A 22380-nucleotide genomic window follows, 5' to 3' on the forward strand; every position below is an offset into this window, starting at 1 on the left:
TGTAATAATAAGATCCATATGTTTTGTATCAAAAATATATTTAAGGAATATGTGTAAACTTTGTAAATGGAATCTCAAGACTTGTTTTCAAATATGTTACTTAATGTAATAATGTTTTAACTAATATTTTCTTTATAATTCAATTTAGTAGTAAAACTAAGATGTATGACATAGCTAAAACTATACACCATAATATATGCTTATTTTTTAGCATGGCATATTTTTAATGAAATATGACTTATATTTTATTAAAATTTCATATTAAAAAAACTATCCAGCTTTTAATCTAAACTTACGGCGTTACTGGAGGATTAAGCCAGTTATCGTGCTTTGCTACTGCCAGTTCTCGATGTCAATATTGATGTTAATACAGGAGCGACAATACTGCCTGTCATTTATTAATAGTTTCTGTGAATAGCTGAATTGCTATTAATTTATCGTGCCCCAAAATAATACGGTAACATTAATATAATTTTCCATATGTATAACTTTTATTGTACTCTTTGATTTCAATCGAAGTTCACAGATTCAAATACGGGTTAAGAGGGTAAGAATGTTTGTTAGGTTTTTCTTCCAGTGCTTTATTTTTGTGTTTTCTGCAATACTTCTTAAAAAAACTATGCATTAGCTGAAATGGCATTTAGAGATATTCATTTCCTTTAGGACTGGGCACCATAGCCTACAGGATCATGGTTATGAATTTCATATCGAATTGCTGCCCCTAGAACTTTTGCGTGGGAGTTAGAGATGCAGCTTCTTCTTCTCTTTGTTAGTGATTGGTTTATTTATGGTGATAGATACAGCCAGCGGTTTTATCGATGCATGGCCAGATAAATATGCATATTGTTGATATGTATCTACGAAATTTTTGTTTGTATTTATTTGACATCAAATTATTACGTTATTATTTTTACATTTTTACACGATGGGCGTGGAATTTACAAATTCGCGCAAATGAGTTCTTCGATAGAACCCCAGAAAGTTCAAAGAGCAATACGCCTTCACATACAACCTCAGCCGATTAGTTTTATGGATTATTTATAATACCTTATTATAATTATTATCATATTGTGGACTACGAAAACTCCATCTGTACTGTACTACCCGTTATCATTACAGGTAATGATAACTCAAAGTGAAACTATATAGTCTAACACAAAAGACATCAAAGTGTATTATCATAACAAAGTAAGCTTATTGGTCAAGCTTATATTTATGTTATGCTACTCTCAGTACAGTGAAAATATTAAACGGCGTTGCAACTTGAAATTTAGAACCAATTAAGTTACTTCGAAAACAGTCATAATGATCTATACGCCTGGACCTATTGTAATAAAATACGTAATCGTGGCCCTCATGTGGTTTTATATGGTTATTAACATATTTTTAACTTTAAAATAATGTATTTTATGTAATTATGTGGGTATATATTTATGATATCGAATATTATATGTATATATCTTATTATAATAAGCATCAAAAATTTAAGTCATTGATATATCGGTAGGTACCTTCGATATGTCTCTTTTGTAAAAAATGTAAATAATCGCAAATTAAAACTCACGTTTTATATATATTTTAAAATGCAATTTTTTTGGTAGAAAACATTTAAAATGATTTAATGAATGGTTGTGTTATATGTAAACTGAGTTACAGTATTGTTAAGAATTTACTAAACCGATTTTAATAATGAAAATAACATGAGATTTCCATTGGAACACACATAAATAAAACGTTAGTTATATAATTTCCTCTGTATTGAGCATATTTCTGTCTTCTCAATCCCATACTGTGATTAAAGTTACATTAATGGTTACAAACTATGATTATATCTTTCCTATCTATATGTAGGCTATGTAGACATTATCAAGTCAATAAAAGCGTACTGAATATAAAACGATTACAAACTATTTTATTCATTAATATAACTTTTAAATAAAACTATTTATAACGGCAGTCTGCCCGTGACCACGAACACTGCAAAGTGCTCGAAACGTCGGGATGTTTAAAAATAATTAATATACGCGATTCATCCGTTATAAATAGTTTTATTTAAATGTGTAATCATCGCGAAAATTTAAGACAACATTAATATAACTTTTATTTTTCTAGTGCCAGTATCCCCATCGTCGTCGGGTGGTGGTTCTGGGACGCCGCTGTATCCTGGAGCCGCATCACATCCACTGTCCTCACTGCTGTCGCAGCAGAGGCTACTGGAGCTCTCCCGGTTCGGCTTGCGTCACTACGACATTGCTCACCATGTCCTGTCCCAGCAAGGTGCTGTTACCAAGCTGCTTGGTAAGCTTGTAGTTGTAAGAACGTTCTATTTATCCTTAAAATGAAATTCACCTATCGTATAATAACGACAACTTATAAAATATATGCTTAGAATTAGTGTGGATACGCACACCAATTATACTGAAATCAAATTTTTAATTAAAAACGACAACGTAGAAAAAGAACGCTTTTGTTAAAGTATAATGTTGCTTGATATATTTTCAAGAAAAATCGAAAACGTCAGTCGATTAAGCTGAAACAGAATTAGTAATCACACAACAACGTATTCATAAACGCATTCTAATAAACGTTAATACTTTTGTTTATTGTTATGGATAATTATAATGATAATATAATTAATACAATCTCATAAATTAACTTTAGTAACTATTTAAAGCTGATGTGTTTCAATGATTAAGTTTAATATTAAAGCATATTCTTTTATTTCAATAACATTTAATATTTACTAGAAGTTTTAAATATTTATAAAGCACAAGTAATAACATAAAATAGAATTTCTAAAGTAGACGAAGCATTTTTAATAGTCACGTTTAAAGATAATCATTGGTAAAGCGAACTCCTGTACATCGCCTCTACTGTAATTAGTACGTTTATTATTAATCGAGTTCGATTGGAACTCTCTTCATCATGGTATTGATTTATACAGATATCTCAAGCGAATTGCCTCGCGGCCGTTATTGCCTGCAACTAAGTTATTTGCTATAATTACTTCACCGCCCGCCTAGAATGATCAATACTAGTATTACGTCGGAACTGAATCGTATCACAGATATTACTGATAATACGCGGCCAATATGTAGCACTTCGTTTTGCATATTTATTAAATATCATGCTGAACTAAAAACGTACTTACTGTTTGTTTATTTTATTTAATATAAACACTCATATCTCGAGGGAGCGCTGTGAACCTTTCCTTCCAGATTTGAATAGATAATAACATGTATCATTAATCTCAGTGATCATTCGTTGATTTGTCGAAATCGATGCAGTTTCGATTGTATTTAACGCTGTCCTAATAACACGGTTGCGGCAAAAATCTCAATTGCTATTAATCAACGATAAGCCATCGCTGGATCTTCGACAGAGCTGCTATTGACGAAAGCTTAGATTCTAATCGGTTCATAAAACTTGCAGCGTGTTAATTATAAGCCACTGGGCTGCGAATCATTGCGTCCGCGACGACGCCGCGAGCGCCTCCACAATACGAGCTGCGCGTCAAACTATCTCAGCATCGATGATTCTTCGCATTAATAATCATTTATTTAATCCTTTTCGTTGTAATTATCGATGCTTTCGAGATGATCGCAATCTCGTTACGGATTTAAAAGTGGTTACCGCGCTCCTTCTTTTTGAAATCTAAATGCAAATATGTAAACTTGAAATTCAGCTGGACTTTAATTACAGACTTCGTGCTATACATATTTCAGCTGCTGGGAAATAAAATGTCATATAATTTTAGTTAAATATACCGTCAATTAACCGTGAGTAATATCATAGCAAAGTTGTAAGCGGAGCATGAGCTGTCATTCCGTGCGACTATTTGAATTGTAGAATTAGATCGGTGAGCTATACAATTAGGACACATGCTCACTTTGTGTTTGCTCAAGAATCGTGAAAGGACGATTTCAAAAGCAACGGTGCGTGCGTCGACCGCTGTATAATCATGATACGCACTTTGAACCACACTCACACTTATGAAAAGTCTAAGTGATTCGACGCATGTGACACCGAGTTGAATAATACAGTTTCGATTACCTTAACTACGTATTATGTTTTTGATAAAAAAAAAATCTTTAATATTTGTTTTGTAATTTTATTATTTCTTTAAAAATCATCAATATCAATAAAGCCGGTTGACCCGCCACGGTCAATTTTAGTGCTATTGTTAATAAATTAATCTTTGCGGACGAATTACTAAAAAGACCAATGACATTTCGTAATCGAATATTTCGAAATGTATTTATCTATCGAGACTTTGTCAATTAAATCATAGTGGCAGTAACGAATGAAGGTAACGGGATATAATTTACAAGGTACTAATAATAAAATTACAAGTAAATCTAATACTACGAAATATAACGGCTCGAGTGTATTGTCAATCAATTTCAGCCCGTGGTGATTTCGTAACGTCACGTGTCGGGTTCCCACGGAAGCCGGGCTGCGATCCGCCCAGGGCCGTCATGTAAAACCACTTACGTATTTAACATAGCCACCTAGACTTAGCTCAAACGTTATTATCTAGCCCAAACAACGCCGCTATGTGGAAATGGGCACGCATAAATAACCTTTCAATCAAAACAAACATCTCAAACCGTTCAATATAACCAGTTGTTCTAGAATGATTGTAGTAATTACTCCCTTATTTATCTGTAGTGTAGGTCAAATAGAAATCTAGAAGGCTAGGTGTGACGTCTTGCGTTCCCGTTCTGATTTGATATGAACAAAGAGACCGAAACCACCGAAGTGAGTAATTTAGGGTTAAACCGGTAATTTTATTTCGATATTCTAAAACGTAAGTCATAGTTAATGATACCTACTCGAGAAGATTGTCTGCGGATCGCCGCTGCGAGTAATGAAGCCGTATTTAAGCATTGGTCCTATAATCAAAATTAAATTACCAGGGTTGACATTCTTGCTTTACAAAATATGCTTTTTCTTTTTCCGTTCCAATTCCCGTGACTAATTTGAATATTTAATGATCTTTGCCGTCGATGGAATGTTATTTTAAGTTAACAATGATACAGTAATGATACACTAGAGACACTTTAAAATCTTTTGACGTTTCGATGGTATGTTAGACGTAGTTCATATCCTTGTAATAAATAATAGTTAAAAGGGTTATGAAATTTTTAGGATCGTTCACCCTTTCTATTATCCTAAAAACCTTCGAACTTAATCAATAAACATCAAAAAATATGTATTTTTTTTTAATTATTGAAAGGTGACAATGTATTCATAATGACATATTATGCTTACCAAAAAAAAGATGTCTGTTAATGTGATTAAGTATCAGACAGTATGAGCATATTATCAATTTATAATTGAGTCTTTTATAGTTATTTAGTTTTAATTTTATAACATTGACAGGCGGGTGGCAAATTGGGCACATGATGGTAAGTGGTCGCACCTGCCATAGACATTGGCACGTTAGAAATATAAAACACTCCTTACATCGCTAATGAGCCACGGACCTAAGCTGAGGTGTGATGTCCCTTGTGCCTGTAGTTACACTGGCTCATTCACTCTTCAAACTGGAGCACAACAACATCTATGGGTTGGTGCCTAGCCAGACGGTTGCACAAAGCTTCACTACCATTTACTTTCGTATGCTACCGTGACGCCCTGAAGAATTCAACAGTATTTATATTTATATGTATACAGAGATAATATTAATATATTCATTTACTCTATGACCTTTACGATAGTTCTTGTATAGAATTGATTAAGTTTTTATTCTTAATGTTAATATTTATTGCAATGTTTTGATTGAATTGAAATCGAATTAATTGAAATTGCCAAGTAATTAAACTCTTTGCATAATATAACTATAAATTTTACTTTATGAGTGACCTTTTTTGTGGACCTATATGTGATGTGATGATATAGTAACGGATATATATATATATATAAATATAGTAAATTGGTAACTATATGTTACATAAAGAACTTCGACCACTTCATACGATGAAATGAAATAGGGAAATAGGGGACATAGGGAGTTGCTATGAAAGGAATTATTGAATAATTCGACATATTGTCTTTTTTTAATATTTATATAGCACATATAAGATTTTTGTCCTTAGAAATTAAGACCAAATCATGTCATATTCTAGCGCCACTGTGATATACGAATAACACTCGTGTATCGGTATATGTCGAATTAAATTCTGTCGTATGTGTGCAACACTCAATGGACCAATCTCGACCCCAAACCTTCTCGATTGGAGGGAAGATTCTTAAGACAGGATGTTTTAGAGTTATTCCTCTTTACAATAAATCTTTTAATACCTGTTTCCTTATTATATTCGTTGAAAGGATGTCACACAATTTATATCTATTTCAATAGACTGAAAATTTCTTTTAAATTTTAAGGGGCACTATGAAATATCTAGCCTTCAGTTTAAGCTAATGAAATCGTATATATTGCTTCATGAATTTAAATGAATACCAACCACCCAACCACCAACCTTGTACCTTAGTGACCTATGTATGTATGTATTTAAGCCTGAATTAATTTCGAATGTAACTTAATAAAAAACGATGATGGAAGTCTAGTTTAGAATTTATTAATAGCTTCTGAAGAAGCGAGTTGTCTAGTTAATTTTTGTACAAAAAGTCGATCAATCACCGAATCAGGCATCGTTAACACACGCGTTGCATTTAGTTCTATAAACCGGGGTATCCAGACCACTTTGCCGATAAAGATTTTGATCTATTAGGTGAATGACGTGGCGTTTCCCTGGCGGTTAGCGCCAACCAATATAAAGAGTCGCTTTTAATACGAATTTAATCAACTGAATTCGAGCCTTTCTGCTTCGCTTAAAACATCTTGTCCTTCTTTGTAGACGCACCGTGTAATGACTTTAAGCGCCCATAAACGACTGTTCTTTGGAAATTTATTAACTGACGTTTTGGGTACGTATTGTGCTGTTTGTACTCTCACACTCTCGCGTCGGATGATTAATTATACATTTTGGTCTTGTAATCGAATAACAAAAACGTGAAGTGTCGATAAGTCATTATTGATTTTTATTGCTTTAAATAAATAGCTTTTTACTTCCTATTAACGCAATAACTGTTCATATCAACTGGAACGGGCTTGTATTTAATAATTGAAATATAGCTAATATAAAGATGGTCGATTGAATAGCGGAAAAGCCTGGCAAAAATTGTATACGCGCTTTATGCAATAATAACAATATTAGGTACGTACCACAAACGATCAGCCAGCGCCTAGGCAACGGCAAGTAATTGGCTCCGGTCATGCGATTACGTTCCTAGTGAATTTAATTACCGCGAAATGATCAGTATGCCGGCCTCCCGCAATTTACCTATCAATCAATAGCAGAGCGGCGAGCGAGCTGGCAGGAGTCGAAGAAATCTTTATACATAGCTTTAAACCGTTCTTACTAAATATATACTCCCGTGAAAGGTGCAGTCCAAAGCCGAACGTTTGTTTGTACATAAACGCTATTCGTTTATGTACAAACAAACGAAGTTTTAAAAGATTTCCTTTATAAGAACTATTAGAAATATTTTTTAAACATAAAATATTATTCTTTAATTAACTTATTACCCCGATTTAAGTATCTGAAATCATTTTATTAGAAGGCAGCACTTGTATGGGAACACATTATGATATATAACCTATATGTTCTTTAGTTTTTTAAAAACTACATAGCATACGCATAAGTTATTCCCAACATATTTAGAACATTATCGAAGTACACTTTAAACAAAATAAATTAAATAATATATGTTTATAGTTTATTTTGAGTGACTTTTCTTTAATATAAACCTATTCATAAGTTTTTGCTCTTCTTAATATAGCAAAAAATATTTCATCAAAGTTTTTTAATGATATTTTATGCAATAAACTATAACAATCACTTTTATTAATATTGTAAGTTGAGTTTAGTTGTTGTGTGTGTTAATTTGTTAGTTTGGTATTTCTTAAAAAAAAAGTGTCAATATAATATTATAACTATGATGATGAGTAGTATTTATTAGTATAGTAATTAATTAACTTCGACACATTTTAATACATAAAGTATTTCAACATACATACGTCGCTCATTGTTTGAAATTCGAACGTCATTCATTGAAAACAAAAATATGGAAGCTGAACTGTACAATACCCTGTCATTATTACAATAAAAAAAACAAATTTCATAAATGTTTTTAGTGTTACACGCATCATAGTTGTGAAATACTTTTCTTAAATTCAATTAATGTATTTCTAATATACATTACATACAAATATTGGCTTTCTGCATTGCTTCTCATGTAAACTTTATCTGTCCCGAATTTCATACTCAACAGTCCGCGTAATTTTCATAAAAAAAGATACAAAGATTTTACTTGACGTATAAAGAAGGGGTATGTGTACAAATTGGTTACAGCCAATGTTTATGATAACAATACCATGCGATATACTCGATTAAAGTTAAATGTGTTTGTTTTGGAATAACAATTACTGTAATGATTATAGCTATACAGGATTACTATAATGACTCCGAAAATGGCACGTCTTTCTGGAATCTGGATACGTGTTAAGTTAAGGTATTTTTTTGCTCCCTTCACCATTTTAGGTCTTAAGCTTTAGTTTTATCAAGACATAAAGACCCGTATGAATTTATCGTGAATGGCGTTGACAAAAATGAGAATATAAATAATGTAATGAATTATTCAGCGTGATCGGTATGGAGGGCCGTTGTTACAGGGGTAAAAAAGTTTCGCGCGGCCGTCTGCGGGAATGCTGCCTCCAATGCCTTTTTGTGTAATTGTCTCGGAGCACGCACTCATCCATTATCTACTAACTGATTTAGGAATTACAGAGTCCAACAATTTTTTGCCTAGCCCTCAGACACCAGCTAATTTATGCCGAAATCAAATTTTACGTTTTGTTGTCTGAACTTACAATTTTATGTCGAACAATAAAAATGTAATCTGTGCTAATTAGTTTATAAAATAAACATTAAGATCGTGTCAAAATTTTATATTGTTTGGTAAAGTGATTTTATTAACTAAAATTAATTTAACGAGCCTTTGAGATATTAAATATTGAAATGTGCTCGAAGTATAGATACCTTTGGAAGTAAATGCGATCCCTTAGCATTCAATTCACGCTCGAGATCTTGTTATATCAATTTAAAATTTCTTATACCTTTTTTAAAGTATACCTTTCTTTAAAAAAAGTAATGATATTAAATGTTTTAAATACATTAATTTAGAACTCAACTTTATTAAGATGACAAAATTGACAAAATTATGGAAATGTTAAGAATACTAAATTTAACATGGCTTGTCTATTATACGCTTCTACATTTTTAACCTGTAGATTGAAATAAGTTATACCTGTAATAATAATTTGGATTTCTGTTCCATTAAGATAAGTACAAACAAAACTTATCATCCAAGTAACAGATTAGACTTTGCGTATTTTTCTGCTATTTCAAAAATGATCCTTATTTGAAATACTTTTTTAGTAAATTGCTTACATAGATATTCACCATTATTTCTGTTTATTATACTTTAGATTTGACTACAAAAAGGATGCAACAGTTTACAAAAAAAAACCTAACTATAAGGCAAGTTAAGAATTCTTGTCTCGATGCGTCTACTTCATTTAACCGATGTCATTGTTTATATAATTAACACTAATTTGCAGTTTTCATTATTATTCCGTACCGCGCCTTTGATTATCAAATTTTTTTAAGGCAAGCACGTCCATCTTCCTTTTGAATGCTGAAGCGGTAACGTGTGATAGAATCGTTGAAGGTATTTTCAATCTTAGTCCATTGCAATAAGTTCTAAAAATAAATGTTGTTATGTTTAAATTATGACTGGGCACGGTATTGTGACAGTATTCGGCGTTTACTCACGTTTAGCGTTCAATGAAATTGCATCGATTGGTACCGTGCCGCTATTATTGGTATTTTTATTAAAGTTTTAATTTGATTTAACTTTTTTGTGCAAAAATTTTCAGGTGTCACTTTTTAAATCGTACAATATTTGAAGAGCTATTCGCTTGTTCGTAACACGTTTCCTCATTGTCGCCTGTTTGATCTGTGGGCAATTATTTTGATTTGATAATAATTGTTAACAGGATATAAAAGTGTCCGTGACCAGAATTGTTAGAGTTTGATTCTTTTTTAATAGAAGTCTTATATTCCAGGCACACTTCGACCTCCGGGGCTCATTGGCGGGAGCAAACCCAAAGTCGCAACGCCAGCGGTTGTTTCGAAGATCGAGCAGTATAAACGGGAAAACCCAACCATATTTGCGTGGGAGATTCGCGAACGACTCATTTCTGAAGGTACGTTAACGATGACCCGAGCTAGATATTAGTTGTAAAGGATTTCTACAAGTCAGGAGCTAAAATGTTCTCTTACGTATAACACGGACGCCGTGAGCGATCACGACTTGCCGCTCGCATATTATATAGGTACATATTACAAAACTAAACTATATGCATATCTGATATTTTGATATTGTGTGATAACCGACCTTACAATATTTGGAGAAAAATAGGTTTAAATCCGTAAGAGATGTATTTTAATATCCAAAATGGCTCTGCCCGTTCCTAGTTGTTGTCAAAGTTATATACCCAGGAAAAACACTTAAAGCAATAAACAATACTATACAGCTGTAGTTAAATCAAATTATATAAGAAATTTAAGTACATAGCGTTTGTGTTATTGTTATAGTTTATATAACTGAGGCATGGAAGGAACGATAATTGTGAATACTCAATGTCACATTATTACCTTTAATAGAGTTGAGGTCACTAATGCTACACAAATGTCAAGGCATATTATAAAAGCAACTAAATTGTCCTGTCTTAGCCAACGCACACTGTTATTAAGAAAATAGGCTTTAACATTTACCTACACGTCATAGGAATGCTTAAGATAATAAATTTCATTATTTATGTTATTTCGTGCGGTTATTATTATATTTCTTTGTACTCGTAAATACATGTATACTTATGACATATTATGAAAATTAGTTTCAGTTGTTGTTTGTATGCTGAAAAAAATAAATTTATATTTTTATAGTAGGATAATAATAAATGCATGATCACTTGCGATTGTTAATCGTATATAGTTTATTGAATAGTATTTATAGTAATATTCCAACATTTAGAAAAGGCTTCAATTTAAGAAGAACCGACATACTTACAATTACCGATTGAAGAAACAGCCACCGTGGAACCTTTACGGTATTTTACCCGAAGTTTTTATAATGATGATTTCTCAAAAATTGCATTTATATCTGTTCAAGTAAGACAATGGCGTCAATAATTTTGGGTTACACATACGTACATAAATAAGTTATTAACAACAAATTATATTAAAAAAGTATTATATTAAGATAGTCTACTAAAACTTAATTTTGTGTTAAAACATAAATACCGGCTTCAGAATAGAAATAACCATCGTTTAATTTACATTATTTGACAGTTGACAGTTATTTCTTAATAATCTTGTGATTTTTCTCATTGATTAGTGTTGTGACTCATAATAATATTCATATTTGGGAAGATTATCACAGCTGTTAGTGGTTTATGGTAATCTGTGTAACTGTATAAAATATGTATAAAACAGATGTCAAGTTATATGACAGTTCAACATTCCAGTCGCACTGAGGATTGCTTAAGATGTAACTCAGTTGAGATCGTTATAAATTAGTCTATTATTTAAAAGGTAATGAAATTTATCTGTATAAAATACCTATAAATCGCTTCATAATAATTTCAAGCAATTTATGACAATGCATTGATTTAATTGAATAGCTCGAAAAAATAAATTAATAAATTAGGTGTTTAATTCCTGAATAGTTTTTGATTTAAATACAGACATCCAAACTAAGTAATTACTATTACTAGTAAAACGATTTACATAACGGAAGATCTTTTTTATAAACGATCTGTATTGAAATTCAATTAGATTTTGAATTAAACAATTGTCAAAGATGAAAGAAATAATGTATATTAAATTCTTCGTATCTTTCCTTGGTACTTGAAAAATAAAATAAGGTTTGATGACCCTTTAAAACATTTTCCCTCGGTTTTATTTTATGGTGTATATTTGTAGGCCGCTCAAATTACAAAGCGCGTGCGTGCGTGTTTACAGTAATTTTATAATATAAACATCAATTTTTCTGAGTCCAATAAAACAACATAAAATCTTCTTTTTATTAAATTTTTATGAATAATTTATTTACGTAATTATAATACGACATTAATATGCTTAATTTGAGTTAACTTAAGTTTGACTTTATTTTACTTGTGTTAAAACGTATTACGCGTGAAATGTCTTCATATAAATCATTCTTATATAGTGTGCACAAAACCTTATATACAATATAAGGTTTTGTGCACAATATTTTAGGAGTTAAGCAAACGTAAGTATCCCTAGATAATTAATACGTAGATTAATTTATCACATTACAAGTTAATAAGTTTAAGTTAACAAGGTCACAGCTAACAGACGTACGTATTTAGGCAGCAACTAAATACCTTTATATCCAATTAGAGGATTTGACTACTTGAGTATTGAACTTTAGGTATTTTCGTGTCAATACGTTTTCGGAGGTCAGGTGGTAAAGCCAATGAAGTGCAACCCCGAATATGGTCTATTAGTTTTGGTGATGGCGGCCGGCTTACCGACAGCGGATATCATGTAATGCGAGACGGATATTTTAAGTAACTAGCAGGAAAAAAACACCTGGTCTAGCATGTAGTCTACTTACAATATAATCACACGTGAAAACTTTTTTCACAACACGTAGTACATCTATCGTTCATCATCTTTATATGAAGAGAAAGAGCCCTTCGGTTTCTTTTTCTCGTTACCAATTTAAAAAAAAATGAAATAGAAAATTGTTCGAAAGTCGTAAAGAATATTTTCAAAATTCGAACAGTATACCATAAATATCAGAGGACATCGAATTGCGACTACCAAGCGAGCACTAGTACAATTAAAAATGAAATAAATCTTTTAAGTATCAGGACCATAATATGACGCGATGCAGTATCTTGTTTTTTATAGATACCATCATCGTTTTTTGTACGAGAATTGCTCATCTAATTAGCAAATAAAATAAACCGCTAATTAATTTCGAAATCGTAAACACGAATTCGTTTATTTAAACTCATTTAAAATAAGAACAACAGACTTGACGTATTTATTTGGACATATGATTCTTAATACAATGGCTTTTACATTAAATATGCGAATTACGAAATTATCAGCGGCATACATATCAGAAAGAACATGATGGGCGTTTTTAAGTTTGAGGCCAACGAGCCAATTGCGATAATTGCACGAGCGACACCTCTCGTGTCCATGTAATGGAAATGCATCTACGAAAATCGACTCTATTGCTGAAGAGTCGTATAGCGTAAATTAGCTTATAAATGTAGGAACTTAAGGCATGAATTTCTTTAATTTCAGCAAAACATCGATAGTTCTTCTTTAACAGATTGTTCTTGCATTTGCAGTTTCTCTAGTAAAGAGTTGTAGGCAGTGCATGCGATCGTCTCTTAAACAGGTTTTGCTTATGAGACCGTTTCTGGTTTATAAGATGTCACTGCAGACCGGATTAGAAGACGATATCATTCTTGATGGGAAGCGTGCAAAACGAGCTGCTCAATTATATTATATTGGTATTAATTTGAAAGAAAATCGTCAAGCGACAGTAGTGACATCGTGACTGCGGTTACGGAACGCAGTGTGAGTTGTTCAAATAAAAACATTAGATAGAGGAGATTCTTATATTAAACTACATTCATAAAACGATTTGACGTTAAGTTACAATTTTAAACGTCTTGTAACTTAGATCTTAAAGAATAAGAAATCTATTTTCGATATGAAATCATATCAGAATAACAGAAAGTAGTAAGGACTGCAAAAGAAGTATGAAAAGGCATATTTGAACGTAAACTGGAGCAACTATTACGCTAATAGCCTAGAGCCTGCTGCATGAGACCTTAAAATATGTTCTTTCTTTTAAATAAATTGAAGTAAGCATAAGTACAGATAATTATTTGGGGCTCATTATTGAGAATTGGTTCTTATGATTAGTGGACGAAGGGTCACTGTGCAATGATTGGCATTGTAATATTTTTTTCCCTTATCTCCGTTTCTGGCTGACATTATCGTCATTTGTTGAAATGTGTTTAAAATAATTGCTCGATCGCGGTGCGCTCATGACTATGCTGTATGTGGAAATTGCACGCGATGCCATGTCGGTTGTTATGTGTAAATGCTCACATATTTGTTGTTAAATGCAGTAGTACTTTAGCCTTAAAAATTAAATTGTACAGTTAGGTTTCACGGCTGCATTCACAAAACAACATTGTGAGGCATTGTTCGTTTCGTTTCGTTTCGTCCAGTACACGGATTGCTGCAGTCGAGCTGTGGTTATGATTGATTCTATTAGATCGAGCGATGGTTTCGGTGTATCAAAGCGTGTTGACCGGACCGGACCACCTGCTGACGAAGAAGCCGCTATCGTCTCGAATATCGAAGTATAAATTTATTAGAAGTGAATTTAAATTATTTTATTTTAAAATATACATACATACCCACTGTGTGTACCCACTATTCATTATATTTTGTTCGCAATTTTTGTACTTTAACATAAATTAATTTCGTAAAATGCTAATTAAATTACGATTTAAATGCTTTTCATATTAGCTTATTGTATACATGTTAACTTATCTCGTTATATTTTTGAAACAGACGGTTCTTCTTATATTTATTTCAATAAAATTACACCTATTGCCGTGGAGCGAGTGGGGTTACTCTTTTCCATTATAAGCTCTATGGTACATTCAAGAAACATAACTAATAGAATTTTAATCAAATTTGTAACAAAATGATCGCGGACAATGCTGCGAGTTTTTATGAAGCAACACGTGCCCAGATCTCGGCGTGCTTATGAAACTGACTAAATTGATTAAATTTCATAACTGAATAGCGGCATACTTTCAATGCACTTCATTTTTATGCTTCCGTGACCGATAAAATCTCATTTCTTTATATAAGTATTAATATTTTTCGTGAATTTATTATAATCTATATAAAAAAAAATGATACATTAGACGAATAATTATTGATTCATTAATATTCCATAATATTATTATTACATATCGCAAAGATCACTCATCTTGCTAAAATGTATAATATTTATGCTAACTTTTGACAGGCGTTAAAAAATAACCTATTATAAAACGTATTCTGAAGATAACGACGAAAACAATAAACCTCAACCTTTCATCATTCAAATAATAGGATCTGTCATAAACACCGCTTTCACCTCGTGATGTGTTCACGTTAATTATCGATAGTCTTCGGAAGCGGTTATCAAAACAGAGCGATTCATCGAGACCGTCTAAATTTTAATAAGGTGCCCACTACCGCCTTTGTTGGTGATGACTTTGCAGTTCCGTACAATAGCTTACGCAACTTATCGACTAAATCGATATCGGTTTACGAGGCGTTACGGCCGGCTCTAGCTACTGACCAAATTTTGATTAATTGCATTCTTAAGCAACAAAATGTAGGGGCTGTTCCTGCCTTAATTATTTAGTGGCGCCGATTAATTAGCGATGCCAATGACGAGATGTTTTACGAGAGGCTGTTAAAATACATTGAATTGATTGCTTTTATTTTAATGTGCGTGTTTTTTTTTAATTAATCCAGTAATTAATAAATTAAACATTGATCTATTAGTCTTATTAAATTAAAAGAGAAACACGTTTCTTGATATAATACGCATTAATGGTTTTACATGCAAGCTTTAATTATAATTAATGTATTAACTTGATTCTAAAAAGGTTTTTGTAGACTATTAATTTTTTAGTTTATTTAGGACGGTCTACAAAAAACGTACAAAGTTACTCTTGGCGGGCAGAATACTCCCTCGTTGTCCGGTAAGAATAGAAATGTTTTTTTTTATTTGACCAGTTTTTTGACATTTACTAACAAGGTCTCGCCTCATGGTCCGATGGAAATAAATCAAATCGATATCCACATAGGTCCCAATAAACCGATACATTTATTGATTTGTTACAGCATTAAATTGGTTCCCAGCAGTGCCTCAAAATACATTGTTGTCTATGGTAGTAAAGGTTACAGTGACTATATTAAAAAATAAGTTTATTCAATCCTGTTTTTATATTGGAAGTACATGTTATTAAAATACTTAAAGATTTGGCTTCCAAGATTAATGCGTAAGGAGCTACTAACCATGGCGATGGGACCATTAATAATATTGGCACATTTGTTAATTCAACTATTCATTGCTAATTGAAATGGGTTGAAGAACGGGTGCGTAGCGTAGGCGTTTAGCGCAGCGCAACGGTCGGCAGCGGCCCCCCGCCGGCGCGGACACCTTTTTACTTGGTCCACGCCGCGGGTGCCGCTTGATTGCCTCCGATCTCATCGTTTTATGTTCCCCATAAAGCCAACAATAATTCATTTAGACGACGTGACGCCACTCACTCGTTAACTGGCTCCACTTGTTCGAAGCGGACGTGATTTCAGATCGTTTGCGACCACGTATCGCGTACAATTCCGATACGTAACAAAACGAAAGTTTACAATTAGTGTCGTTTACCCCCGATCGAGAAAGGGACTGTCCGTGACTTCCCTCAAACGAGCTCGTAATGACTTACCTTTAATTCTTTAATTATGAAACATTTTAAAATGTGGCTATCTATAGCCATGTTAATCTTGATGTGCAATTTAATGCTCTTTGGAAGACATCAAATAATACGACGGTCCTTTTATACGTATATAATGAACGAGAAATAAAAGTAACTAATTATTTTCATTTCGCCGAATCTAAAATGTAATATGACTATTAGCTTGCATACTAATCAGATATGAGGTAACGCTCGAGTTCGACTTCCATTTCTTCGGTAATAGGACTAATCAAATTTATCGAAAAGCCGGTTCAGGTAAAACAAATAAATTCATTCCGAACCATTAGGCACGAGATCCGATTGTTAATGTCTCAATTTAGAAGCGGACGTAAATCTTCAAAGGCGTGACAATTACTGTTACTTCCCGGCAATACAAACAAAAAGGTTTTCCGTCAATTATCGATAAATTAACCCGATTAAACACTCCATAGCAGACGGCGCCGGATTGTCTTATCTTTGGACATGCCACGCTTTTAGGCAGGGACCAGCCTAACAACACTCCGAAGTAAAACATTAAGATTTTGGAGCCAATTTGCTTTTTATTAGGATTTCATGGATGTCTTTTGGTACATGTGTAACGACAATATAATTATAAACAACGTTCTTGGTTTTGGTAAATTTAAATTTTGTTGCCAATGATAGTCATTGTAACGAAATAGCTGAGAAATATCTAAGTGAAGCATATCCAGCTTCTTTTATTTAAAGTATCTAAACTTTTAATAGAAGCGGACCCCATTGTGACTAATCATGATTAAACGACTTTAGACAAATTGCATGACCGTGACTAGGCATTTAGGGCCGGCGTCCGATCCCAAATCATTAAAAGAACAATTATAGATATCGCATTCCCACCTGCAACCTGTTGACGGATAATGATCTCTTTCAAAACAAATAGTTAACCAGTGGTCTTTGTCATTACATCAACGATTTAAATATTACTAAAAAAGCATGTCATAGTACACGATGTACGGGCTATAATCTTATAATAATATCTGAGAGGAATAAGGCCGTCGCTTACACTCGATTGTACTCAATTTTAACATCGATATAATATATAAAAGAAATATCAACTATATTCTTTAAAAATATATTGAAAACACTTAAAGATCACTTTGAAAAATGGTTTTTTAGCCTTAGTTAAAATAGATTTTTCGCAAAAAATTACTTTACACAAATTGAAAATAACGCTCTGAATTAAAAAGTGGGTACGGTACATTGTAGTTAGCTTCAGAAAAACAAAAAGCAATTTAACCGTTCTCTTAAAGATCATGTACATTTTTTTAACACCGATATTGAACAAGGAACTAGATAAGCAGTGATTCTTTGGTCTCACAAAACGTTACAACATTTTCAACGGTTTACTTTCTTTTTGTAAAACGATGTTGCCAGTTTAATTGAAGATCTCGTCGGTAAGTGATTACTTCTCATCGGTGTGAGTGTTTCTCAGCCATATTGGGGTATTGGCTATGCGTCTGATTCAGAAAGCCTTCTAAGGAGGCATCTTAACGCGCCGATTACGAGTCAAACAAATTGTGTTGAGGGCAGCTTTTTGTACTTTCGACGTGCTAACAATAAGCGAAGGCGCGCAACTGATCATTACTATTATACTATATAAGGCTTTGTGTTTTGAGTAAATTATAACAGGTCGGTTTTGTATTGTATTTGATGCGCCAGTATCGCTCCGACGTGCGCGGAAGTCTCAATGGGCCTTCATTACAAACCGTGACTGCTATCAATTTATCTTTATCAAGTAAATATGATTAAATGATTCGCTTTGTTATTGTAAAATTAATGTTTGTAAGAGTAATAATTATGAATAAATATTTTATTACGAAAACTGCAAGCATTACATTAATATGCTACTAGCCTAATTCTAGAGACTATAACTGTGAAAGTAACTGGGTCTGTCTGTCTATTACGCCTTTTAGTCACTGAACCGAATTTGATGAATTTCAGCATGAAGTAAATTTGATCGAAGAAGGACATACTTTAAAAGCAGCTGAAACTAGTACTTAATGTAAATATGGTGTAACCAAAATTCTTTCATTTATATTTAAAGTTGGATGTCACAATCTTAAAACAGTTTTCTCTCGTTAGTAATTAAGGAATATAACGTATGCTGAGGATACAGGGAAGTTTATGTGTATACGTGTAATTGTTAGCGAGGCGTCTAAGAAAACGTTATTGACAGTATAGTTAAAGCGTCCATTAAGCAATTACGGAGAATTACTGTTCCTAGATATAATTGGCGTAAGTAGATATGACAACTTCGTGTAATTATCGGCGAGCAAAATTGGTCTATTTCCTTTTGTATCGGCTGCGAATGTAGAGAATTAATGTAAAAATAATAAACGGTTCCTTATTTTACGTTTAGTGAAGTACGTCACAATATATTCAGAAAAATACCTATCTTTATCGTGATGTTAGTAATATTTAATACAGTTTTATTATTCTTGACATCCTTTATTCAAAACTTTTGTAGAAATAATATCTATTTAGATTCTAAAGCGTTGGCTTTCGAAATTGGCTTTTGGAAAAATAGTTTTAAAAGCACAGGATAGAATTAAATATGTACATTATTTTTATTTTTATTAATAATAGTAAAATATTTACAAAATATCAAACTAAAAAAAGTCTGCAATGTGTACGCAATGTTACCTAGAAATAGTGTTTTACGATAATAATAGAGGTACGACGCTTCCGTCCACGTTTTGTGCTTTGTACGAACCCATGCGCAAATTGCGTAATGTTCTAAAGCAATCATACGTATATACGAGTTTTAAATCGCACTAGCATGACCAAGCAGAGCAACTGCTCAGTAGCTCAACAACGAAATCTACGACAATTACAACCAGACAGGGTATGATTAAATTATGCCACTTACCCAGAGTGTTTCCTGAAAATTACATGGGATGGCTCTGCCAAGGCTGCCTCGGCACGCGATCCTCAGCACGCATTAAAACATATAATGGCCGCCGATTTAAAACGCGACCAATGACGCATCGGTTTTAACGCGCTGCTGGTCACTCATTCTCTGTGCATATTGTAATTATTCGAACTTCGCTTAAGAAATAGTGCAGAAAACTGTAATTATCTATCAGTTTGTGCGCGCAACTACAGCTTACGTGTTAATGACAACATGAAAAGGGAAGTGAGGAGCAGACCTGCGTTATGAAGTCACTGCACTTACTTCGAAACCAACTTATTATTTACCCGAGTACTGTCATTAGACAAATAATACTTCAGACAGAGGTCATACAATTATTATGAACAAACTATGAATACAGAAATGTCATATTTCCAACAAAGCTGCCAATAGTTTTGTATTCATTCTATTTATGTGTTTATTTTAAGGTCGAATTTAAACTAGCTTATCTGATAAAGTGATTTTGTTACCAGGAGTATGCACGAACGCGACGGCGCCAAGTGTGTCGTCAATCAACAGGATACTTAGAAATAGAGCGGCGGAGCGAGCTGCGGCAGAATTTGCCCGCGCCGCTGGCTACGGCCTGTACGCCGCGCCACCGCCATACGGTGGGTTTCCATGGGCTGGAGGTGGCGTTTGGCCGCCTGGGAGTCTGCAGCTGCCGCCAGGAGTTCCTGCTCAGGCAGTAGGCGTGCCACATCCAGATGCTATGAAGCAAGGATTTCTGGGATCTTCGGGACGTGGACTAATCGGTCAGTTAATAATCATTTTATATTTATTGCTACTAAGTATCATATGAAAGAAATTATAAATAGTTTAAGCAAAAAAATAAAATAGCAAGAATGCCTAAGAAAAAAGTATATTTTTATAAAGAAAAAAAAAAGGAATAAAAAGTAAGTGCATTAACGTTCTGTTACGTTTTACCAGATGTCGACGGTGATGATTCTGGATCATTGGACGGTGAGCAGCCAAAGTTTAGAAGAAATCGTACAACGTTCAGTCCAGACCAGCTAGAAGAATTAGAAAAAGAATTTGAAAAATCTCACTATCCCTGTGTATCAACACGAGAACGATTAGCTTCTAAGACGTCTCTGTCAGAAGCGAGAGTTCAGGTGAATATTGAGACTATTGTTTATAATCATAACTTTTCAAAGAGCAAAATAAAGCACATATTTTTTATCTTATTCACATAATCCAATTAATTTAACACCTCATACGCAGGCGTCAACATTGTAATATCTTTAGTCAAATCAGAGCTTTTATTTCATGCTCATTTGCATAAATGAATATTTGTTAACACGATGAGAGCGGAATACTAATCAGGTTTATTTACCGTTACTGACAGGTTTGGTTTTCCAACAGACGAGCCAAGTGGAGGCGCCACCAGCGCATGAATCTCCTCAAGCGCGGTGGTGGCTCCCCCTCGCACCGCCTACCCCACTCCCCTTCCCGCTCCCGGTCCCGTTCTTTGTCCCCCGCGCGCGTACCCTACCACGCTCCTCAGATGGGCGGTGAAAATAGCGCTTTTAAGGCTCTCGCGCACCAGGACACTAGTGCTCTCAAGGCGCTTTCGCAACAAGCCCAATTCGAAACGAACGCCCTCAAAGCGCTTTCCCAGCAGACACAATTCGACGGCAGTGCGTTCAAGCCCCATCCCACCCTAGAGAGCAGTGCATTCAAAGCGCTTGTACCAAACTCCGCGGCAGCAGCGTTATTAGCGGCACAATCGATACAATTAGCGCGCGGATACGAATCTCATTCTGATTCGGATGAGGAAATAAATGTTCACGATGAGAGCGAAGATGAGGCCGAAAAACAGATTAATAAGACTAGATCAAGATCCCCGAGTCCCAGCCGGCAGAGAATGGCGTGTAACGATTTGCCTTTACAATTAACGAAACATGATCGCTGATTAGCTAAGTTAATTTATTTCTATTGTAGTAAAAAATTATAATGTTTCCTATTATATCCTATTATATGTGATGTTCCGAATAAATAAATTATGTAAATTATAATCCTAGAGTGCTATTTCACCAGATCGCTTGTAAATTCTGTAAATAAATATGCATTAAGTTTGTCAGTAAATGTGACAGATGGCTATAAAGTTAAGTATGCACAAATAAACTGCTTTATTTATAAGTAACGAAAATCTCTAAGCTCTTTAAATGTGAAATATATAGAAAGCGTTGTTTACGCATTCAAACTAGAACATGGCGAAATTTACTGTTTTTATTGATTGTTCACGTTCCCCTGTGAGTTTGTCGAGATAACAGACTCGTCACGTGTCTAATTCCTGTTTTAATACCTATGTATCGCCGGTGCTATAACTTTGGAATATAACAGTTAAGAAAAGAAAATACCAAAGTGTCATAACAATGTAGAAACCTCGGTCTCACCTTATTTATAGTTCCTATTATGGATTGATGATAGACACATATTGAACCTAAGCATAACGTCAAATAATCCATTAAGTCGCGTAGTTAGAGTTCTTTTTTAATGAAATTTATTTTCATCAAAGGCTTAACAAAATTAAATGTTTAATTTTCTCATTGTATAATAAAATGGCACCATTGTATTATATTATTGTTTAGATCTGTTATGTACATACATATGTATAGTGTTAAGCTTTCTTAGTACTGTGGACTATTTATTAATAGACGGATATATAACTGTGAAACGAAGTAGGCAATTTACATACGTACCTATAAAATAATAAAAT

At 33.5% G+C, this 22380-nt stretch overlaps 1 protein-coding gene across 3 annotated transcripts in view; it reads left to right on the forward strand.

The window, feature by feature from the left end:
* Positions 1-22380, forward strand: part of LOC124544394 (paired box protein Pax-6-like) — a 44928-nt gene extending 22548 nt beyond the window's left edge. The window contains exons 2-6 of one of the 3 annotated variants that reach the window (XM_047122926.1): positions 2113-2298; positions 10196-10336; positions 20135-20413; positions 20589-20773; positions 21024-21317. In XM_047122926.1, the coding sequence (XP_046978882.1) occupies positions 2113-2298; positions 10196-10336; positions 20135-20413; positions 20589-20773; positions 21024-21176 (944 nt within the window). In that variant the 3' untranslated portion in view covers positions 21177-21317. Of the gene's footprint in view, positions 1-2112; positions 2299-10195; positions 10337-20134; positions 20414-20588; positions 20774-21006 lie in introns of all 3 variants that reach the window. The other 2 variants (XM_047122925.1, XM_047122924.1) reach the window with 2 other exon arrangements.

Source organism: Vanessa cardui, chromosome 4, assembly GCF_905220365.1.
Source record: "Vanessa cardui chromosome 4, ilVanCard2.1, whole genome shotgun sequence".
Taxonomy (NCBI): domain Eukaryota; kingdom Metazoa; phylum Arthropoda; class Insecta; order Lepidoptera; family Nymphalidae; genus Vanessa; species Vanessa cardui.